General features: G+C 36.0%; 1 protein-coding gene across 1 annotated transcript; it reads right to left on the reverse strand.

Annotated features, from left to right (window-relative positions):
- Positions 1-7,310: 7,310 nt before the first annotated feature.
- On the reverse strand, positions 7,311-8,245 carry LOC141611569 (protein SMALL AUXIN UP-REGULATED RNA 12-like). Its single transcript, XM_074430146.1, has one exon. It carries the CDS (start codon positions 8,000-8,002, stop codon positions 7,688-7,690), a length of 315 nt encoding a protein of 104 aa, XP_074286247.1. The 5' UTR covers positions 8,003-8,245; the 3' UTR covers positions 7,311-7,687.
- Positions 8,246-9,268: the final 1,023 nt, after the last annotated feature.

Below are 9,268 nucleotides of genomic sequence, written 5' to 3' on the forward strand. Positions count from 1 at the left end.
ACAGATTCGGATGTTAATGTTGTTGAAAACAGAGGCGAAAGTGAAAATCGTGATAACTCTAGAAACAAGGGGCGTGACAAGTCAAGAGGACGATCCAAATCTCGTTCTAGAGCAAGCATCACTTGTTATTACTTTGTGGTAAATCGGGTCATAGAAAACCCGAATGTCGAAATCAAGAGAGACCGGAAAAATGGTACGGTCAAGCCCGATCAAATTGACCCAAAGAAGAAAGAAGAACCAAGCACCAGTGCTGCGCGCATTGAGGAAGAAACCGATATATTTATAATCGGAGAAGACAATTATCTCAATTTAGCTTCTGATGAAAGCCTATGGATTGTCGATTCAGGTGCATCATTTCACATCACCCCACATGAATGGTTATTTTCATCCTACAAGAAAGGTGATTTCGGTACGGTGAAAATGGGAAATCAAGTCACAAGCAAAATTGTTGGCTTAGGAGATATTCAACTAGTGACTAGTACCGGTTGTAAGCTTATGTTGAAGGATGTGAGACATGTACCCGATATGCGGCTTAATCTGATGTCAGCTGGTAAACTTGATGATGCTGGGTATATGAATTACTTTGGTAATGGAAAGTGGAAGCTCACCAATGGTAATATGATTGTCGCTCGAGGAAAGAAAGAAGGTACCTTATATTTCACCCATGGGCGCTTATTCAAGGGGGAGGCAAATATTGCTCATGATAATTCTTCCTTGGAGTTATGGCATAAAAGGTTAGGGCATATGAGTGAGAAAGGATTACAAATTCTCTCACAAAAAGACCTACTACCAAAGGTGAAAGGTAAATCTCTTAATCCTTGCACACACTGCTTAGCAGGAAAGCAGCATAGAGTCTCATTTAAAAGATCCAGTTCGCCATCTAGAAGAAAATATATCCTAGATTTGGTTCATACTGACGTTTGCTCTATGACTGAAAAATCTCAAGGAGGTGCATCTTATTTTGTCACCTTTATTGATGATCATTCGAGAAAAGTTTGGTTATATTTGTTGAAAACCAAAGACCAGGTACTCCAATCCTTTAAGGAATTTCATGCCATGGTTGAACGTCAGACGGGTAAGAAGTTAAAGTGCGTCCGTGCTGATAATGGTGGTGAATACCGTGGTCCATTTGAAGATTATTGCAAGTCTTTTGGCATCCGACTAGAAAAGACTCCTCCGAAGACACCTCAGCTAAATGGCATAGCTGAAAGAATGAACCGGACTATTTGTGAAAGAGTTCGATGTATGTTATCTCAAGCAAAACTCCCAAACTCATATTGGGGAGAAGCTGTGAAGACTGCTATGGATATTATCAATCTCTCGCCATCAAACTCTTTAAATAGAGGCATTCCAGATGAAGTATGGTCGGGAAAGAAGATATATTATGATCACCTGAAGGTATTTGGTTGTCGCGCATTCGTCCACATTCCAAAGGACGAGCGAGCCAAACTTGATTCAAAAACCAGGCAATGTATTTACCTTGGCTCACCCAGAGATGAATTTGGCTATAGATTATGGGATCCAGTCAAAAGAAAGGTCGTGAGAAGCCGAGATGTTGTATTTTTCGAGGATCAAACAATAGAAGACCTCAAGGAGTCTGAGAAGTCTCAGCCTCATATTATTGTTCGTGATAATTCTTCACCATCCCCCATGGTACCCGATGATATAGGGAGAGAAGAAAGAGAACAAAATCATGATCGAAATCTTTGAACAATTTGAAGCGAGATGATATAAATACTCGTGTTCAACCTTAACCACGTCGTGGCAGTAGAGAACGACGTCCATCCACTAGATATAGTGAAGAAGAGTATGAACTTATCGCTGATGCAGGGGAGCCTCAGAATTATCGAGAAGTACTAACCAGCGATCATAAAGAAGAATGGGAGAAAGCTATGCAAGAAGAAATGAAATCCTTGCATGAGAATTACACTTATGATCTAGTGGAGTTGCCTAAAGGAAAACGAGCGTTGAGATGTAAATGGGTGTTCAAGCTCAAGAATGAAGAGAACAATCCTAAACCTCGATACAAAGCTCAAATTGTTGTTAAGGGATGCAATCAGAAAAAGGGGATTGATTTTGATGAGATATTTTCCCCCGTTGTGAAGATGTCATCCATCCGAGTTGTAATGGGTCTAGCTGCTAGTCTAGATTTGGAGATTGAGCAACTCGATGTGAAAACTGAATTCTTACATGGAGATCTTGACGAGGAGATTTATATGGAGCAACCCGAGGGATTCGAAGAGCCAGGTAAAGAAAATCTCGTCTGTCGTCTTAACAAAAGTCTTTATGGTTTGAAGCAAGCACCACGACAATGGTATAAGAAATTTGATTCCTTCATGACCGAGCACGGTTTTAACAAAACACAGACTGATCATTGTGTTTTCATGAAGAGGTACGCAAGTGGTGATTTCATCATACTATTGTTATATGTTGATGATATGTTAATTGTTGGGCAAGATAAGCTGAAAATTGCATCGCTCAAGAAAGCTCTAAGCAAATCATTTGCTATGAAAGATTTGGGACCGGCGAGACAGATCCTTGGGATAAAAGTTATTCGTGACCGAGAGAAGAAACTCTTATGGCTATCCCAAGAGAGATATATTGTGAAAGTCCTTGAGAAATTCAAGATGAACAATGCCAAGCCGGTTAGTATGCCACTTCCTGGACATATCAAACTCGGAAGAAGCAAAGTCCATTAGTGAGAATGAAAGGCTCGAGATGCGAAATGTCCTTTATTCTTCCGCTGATGACATCTAATGTATGCCATGATATGTACAAGACCCGACATTGCTTATGCAGTCGGAGTAGTTAGTCGCCATTTATCTAATCCCGGAAAGGAACATTGGTCCGCTGTGAAATTGATATTTAGATATCTCCGGGGAACGAGCAATAGATGCTTATGTTTTGGTAAAGGTGAACCTTTGCTAAAAGGTTATTGTGATGCGAGACATGGCGGGCGATGTCGACTCCGAAAATCGACATCGAGTTATTTGACTACTTTTGCGGGGGAGTCAGTATCTTGGCGCTTTAAACCGCAAAAATGTGTTGCGTTGTCAACTACCGAGGCCGAGTATATTGCAGCCCATTGAAGCTTGTAAGGAAATGTTATGGTGAAGAAGATTTCTTGTTAGAACTTGGTCAAAAGCAAGAAAAATATGTTCTACTTTGTGATAGTCAAAGCGCTATTCACTTAGCTAAAAATCCAGCCCACCATTCAAGATCCAAACACATCGATGTTCGATATCATTGGATTCGAGATGTGTTAGAAGAAAAGAAGCTTCAACTTGATAAAGTTCACACTGATGACAATTGGTCCGACATGATGACCAAAACCATATCAACAAAGAAGTTCGATGATTGTTGTGATGGTTCCGGTGTGGTGATGCCCTCCAATTAAGTCGAGAAGGGGGAGATTTGTTGGGTTATTCTCTCTTTAATTGAGGGAATTTACACAACAATTAAATCTAAGATGTTTCATATGAGATGAAACTCATCTATTGAATGTGTGAGTTAGATGCATTGTTTTCTTCAATGCTCAAAACGCCATCATCGAATGAATGTGTGAAACATTCATTTAAGCTTTTAAGGAAGTAGTAACTCTCTCCTCATGATCACCTATATATACGTGAGATTAGAGAGTTCATTTCATCAATCACAAAAACGCAAAACATATATTATTAATCCATAATAATTAGTATTATTATTGTGAGAGTTTTGTGAGAGAAGAAACCACTATTAATAGTGAGAGATATCCACCTTATTAAGGTGACGACTTGTAATCCTACTACAAATATTATAGTGGAAGAATTGGACTACTCGTCCCGCGGTTGTTTACCTATTTGGGTTTTTCCGCGTAACCAAAAATTCTATTGTGTCTTTGTCAATTTAATTTACTCACTTTATTTATTTTTCCCGTAATTACACAAAGAGGGAAATACGAGTTTTTCCCAACAACTAATTGTGCACTTGAACTTTATTAGTTATTCCCATCCGTGACTAAAGTGGCCAAAACCATCACTTTTGGTCGTTAAGTGCCAACATGTCACGCATGGGTGCCAACATGGAAGCTTATATGGCATTATATTGACGATTTTTCTTATTTATCGTCTCAGTTACGTTTAATCGACTTTTAATTATTTGTAATGACCAAACTACCCTTATTATTTTCACTGAATTGAGATACTCGCTCCGTCGGCCCGCCTTATTCACCATTTTCCGGCCATCACCGCAGATTAGCCTTCTTCCCAGCCCGCCCACAAATCGCCAGTGCCAAATCGAACCATCGTGTGATACTGTTTCGCGGAAGACTCAACAAGGAAGAACATAAGACAACATTTTGACATAACCTCACACCGTCATATAATGTCAAAAATTCACTCCCACACTCGCGAGATTTCTAGGGTTCAAATTCCCCCAATTTCTCCCCAATTCAAATAACCCATAATTTGTTGAATTAAGAAGGTAACTAACTAACAAATTAGACAAATAACACAAAAATTGTTGAATTAAGAAGATAAGTAACCAACAAATTGACTTTATTAGCCCGGAAATTTTTTAGTTCAAACATGAATAACACAAAGTTTGAACTCAGGAATCGAGAAGAAAGATAAAAAAAAGATGAACAACTATCAAACAAACCAATTGTTCCTAGAAATTCAAAGCGGAATTGAAAAGAAGAAAGTGGAAGTACTTGTCTGATTGTGTTAGTGCAAATAATGAGGGTAGTTTGATCATTACAAATAATTAAAAGTCGATAAAACGTAAGTGAGACGATAAATAAGAAAAACCGTCAATATAATGTCATGTAAGCTTCCATGTTGGCACCCATGCATGACATGTTGGCACTTAACAACCAAAAGTGACGGTGGGAATAACTAATAAAGTTCAAGGGCACAATTAGTATTATGTCATACGCAGGAGTACAGTTGGGAAAAGTGAAAACTTTAGGGACATAGATGAAAAAAACCCTTTTATATACTCCCTCCTATCCATCGTTTTTTTCCCCTTTGAAGTGGGCACGGGGATTAAGGGTGGGGAGTATAATATTGATAAATATATGAGTGGGGTTTGGTAATTGGAGAGAGGTATGAATAATTATGATTAAATATTAATAAAGGTGATGGGTGGGGTTTGGTTATTGGAGAGAGAGGTAGGAATAATTAGAATTAAATATTAATAAAGTATATAGTGGGGTTTGGTGACTGGAAAGAGATAAGAGTATAATATTAATAAAAACTTTCTCAAAAAGGAAAGGGGAAGAAAACCTGAATAATCCGTTTTAGGAAATAGGGAAGAAAAGAGTGGATAGGACTTAGGAGGGAGTATAAAAGAACCGTCTGTGTTTTTATACTACGCATTCTCTTTTCTTTCATCGTCTGTGTAGAATTTTTTTTATTGGGCTTAAATATTTTAATATGTAATATATAGGCCTATGGTACAATGCTACTATACAACAGATTGTAGGATCCTATTTGAGCGATTTTACCCAATAGTTCCGGTTAAATCTAATACTGTATGACTCTATGAATACTTGTAGGAATATTACTACTCCCTCTGTACCAGACAAATGGTAACATTTATCTAATACGGCCGTACCACACCAATGATAACATTTTTTATTTGGCCCACAACATTATTACCAAATTATTCTTATACCACTTAATATTTACATAAAATGTCACTACATACCTCACCTATCAACTTACAATTAAATCCACAATTATATATCCCACCTATTTTCTTCCCTCTTTACCCCATTTTTTACCCTCTTTTTTTAAAAATCTCATTTTATACCACGTTACTATTTGTATGATACAAAGTATAATCCCACTAGGATTACCTTTACAAGTTATACCATTAAAGCTGCAACCTTTTTTGGTCCTTGGATCACCAAAAGTTGAAGTTATAAACCGTACAGGCTAAAGGTTTGTCCATCTATGTATCGACAAAGAGGACTATTCCGTAGTGACATTATTTATTTTATTTTTATTCATTATAAACTATAGTCCTTTCATTTTTATAGATCAATCTCATTTGATCTTTTCTTTTTTCTATTTACTTCGTTCATAATTTATTTTTAATGAGTAAAAGTCAAATAAAACTTAATTCATTAATATAAACAAAATATATTACGGAATGGTAATAATGGTAAAAATACGAGCAATGACATATTTTTCAGTTTCCTTTCAGTTGGAATGTTATTCAATAGGCAACCACAAACACGCTAAGACTCCAGAATAACTGAGTACTAGTAAAAATGAAACATTATTTAGAAAATTAGTTGGGGTCAATTAGACCTGTCAAACTGGTCGGGTCATACGGGTCTTGGGTCAGATTAGGGTCAAAATACGGGTTAGGAAAAAATTTATAACGACTTTTATTTTATCATTTTTCAGCCGAAAGATATACTTTTTGAAATTAAATCATATTTAATATTAATAATATGATTATATTCATTATTTATAGTATTTATAATAATACATTTATAATAATAAGACATTTATAAAAAAAAATTATTTTAATAATTATTTTATTATTTAATGATTAAAAAATTATATAAAATTGTTTTTTAAATAAAAATATTAAAATAATTATTGTTATATTTATTATTCAAATATAATATAAAAATATTAATATTTTAATAATATTCTTGATTTATTATTGACCCATTGGATCGAATAGTCAGGTTGGGGTTCGACCCTAAAATAACAGGTCATTTCCGGTCGCGGGTCAAGATTTACAGGTCTTTGACCCTAACAAACCAGGCCGGGTCGGGCCATATTGTGACAGATCTAGGTCAATACATACGAATGTTAGATCAATAATTTTTGTATAAAATCGTTTTACACGAGCGGTATTATAAGACTAAGTGATATTTTACCTAAATAACCTCACTATAATAACTTCCGCCAACCACTATTTTCATAATAAAAACATCAAGGTTTTTTGCATATGGTTTTACAAATTAAAAGACTTACCCATTATGTTTCGAGTTATTTCCGGTTAAAGTTTCTTGTAATTGTATTGAGCTTAATAATAATTGCGTGTTTATAATAATAACAATAATAATAATAATAATAATAATCCATAAACATAAACATAAAACCGAGTAAAGTTTCCGTAATAATTACTATAAAATTTAACCGAGTAAAGTTGAGCTGAATTTAATACAATTAAAACCGAACAAAATAAAAAAGATGATGCATTTCATATGACTTAAATTTAATTGCTGGAATGATCATGTCAAATATCAACACTTTGAGATCACATAAACATAAACATAAACAAAGAAATGAATGAAGACAATAGAATTTTTGAGAGAACTTTGATTAGTCTCTCACAGGGCGAAGATCTCACCTCTGTGAGGAAAAACATCAATCTTTTTACATAATTCATGAGCCAATAATTAGATCATTAGTACTTAATTACTTATCAACCAACAACCAAAACCCCAAAAATAAAATATTAAAATGGGTTTCAAAGAATTTAGAGATTCATCATTCACTAGCAGCTTCATTCTCCAACAGTCAAACAATGAAGAAAAGATGTTAAAAAAAGAGAAGTAAGCATGTCAATGCATTTGCTTCATCTTAAGGGCCATCTTTCTTCAAGAAAACTCGACTCCATTGTCGTTGTCGTCTTCAATATCATCGTCTTAGCTTCAACATTATCATCATTGTGTTTTTTTTTACCTAAGCATGGAAGTAAGAGACCGAAAAACGACTTCTTCACAAGGGATCCTAAGACCCATATAATGATTGAAACCAAACTCCTCCTCGGCTCGTTGAAGCAAGCATTGGAACTCAGGGTGAGATAAAAATGAGATAGGAACAATGTATCTACTCATATTCTCACCTACATAAACAGGGAAATGCCCTTTTGGGACGTCGAGTGGGAGACCATCTTCGTCGTAACCATGTTTCTTTCCTAAGCTAGAGCATCTCTTAAGGATTTGCTTAAGCAATGCGGTTTGAGGTAGCTTGTTTGATTTTCTCTGAGCCATTATGTTTCGAAAAATGAAGGGTGTACGTGTTTTAATTTAGGATAAAAGGATAAAAGAAGAAGAAGAGTTTGTATGATGATTGAATGAAAGTGGAGTGATGTAAAGAATGAGAAAGGTGAGAAGAGTATTTAAGGAGGAAGTGAAGAAGGTGAGATGAAGAGAAGAGGAGACAACGAAGGTCATGTGGGGGTGTAAGGTTAAAGGATGCATAAGACATGAGCTAAGGCCATTTTTCAAAGGTGTGTTGTATTTGTGTTAAGGACAATGTGGGAGCCCAGGGCATTTGGTTTTAGGTCCCCTATTGTTGCACCTCCTAATAGCATTGTGGATCCCATCTCTAATTCTAATATACTCCGTACTAGTATTGGTATCCGGCTTCGCTCGGGCTATCTTTACTTACCATTAATAATTTTTTTTTTCATTAAATAAAAGGGTTATTTTATGAGATTAATCCAACCTATATCTTCCCTTCCCAAATTACCCCAACCTACATTTTATCTCATATTAATCTCATCTTTACACTCATTTTTCTTGTATTAGACCAGGCTTAAATTTTACCTCCTATAACCGGTTGAGTTATTAATCAACCAGTTTCTTTCTTTATTTTAGAGGTTAATTCATCTTCTCCCTCCATTAACTTTCTTGAACAATTCTTGAAAACCCCATAATACACTCAAAATTAAGGGCTTAATGTTGAGCTTTCAAAAATACGAAAATCCGTACTTTAGATTGATATTAGCTTACTTTGTCAAATTTGAAACCCAAATGCCATATCATCAATTCATCATACTCTCCAAAAATTTATCAACCCAGCATCACCTCCGCTGCCACCAGATACGCACAGCTTCTCCACCGTCACACACCAATTCACGATTCCCTTGCTCCTCTTCGCACAATTAGCAGCAGCGTCGGCGCCGATTCCGACACGAATCCCACGCCAGGAGCTACCTCGTTCGTTCATCTCGACAACCGACAACCGTATCTCAACCTTGCTTCTCCTCTAACTTCGTTCTAGCAGTTGCGACCACTAGATATTTTAGGTTTGCTCTTCAGTATCTGGGTTTGCCCACATACTCAATTTGTGCTCCTATGTCAAAATTTGTGCTTCAAATATTAACATTATGGGTTCATTTGGTAGTGTTAGGTTAATCGAAGAGGGGATTTGGGAATTGATTGGAGAATCGATCAATCCAATAAATTCGTTATATTTGGAGATTTGGGAATTGATACGTAAGATGATGGTAGATTTGGTCTTAGGTTACTTGA

This window comes from Silene latifolia, chromosome 11 (assembly GCF_048544455.1).
Source record: "Silene latifolia isolate original U9 population chromosome 11, ASM4854445v1, whole genome shotgun sequence".
In the NCBI taxonomy this organism is placed as follows: Eukaryota; Viridiplantae; Streptophyta; class Magnoliopsida; order Caryophyllales; family Caryophyllaceae; genus Silene; species Silene latifolia.

Bases quoted from the DNA above. Each gene is read 5' to 3' on its own strand.
- LOC141611569 (XM_074430146.1), bottom strand. From the start codon at position 8,002: ATGGCTCAGAGAAAATCAAACAAGCTACCTCAAACCGCATTGCTTAAG.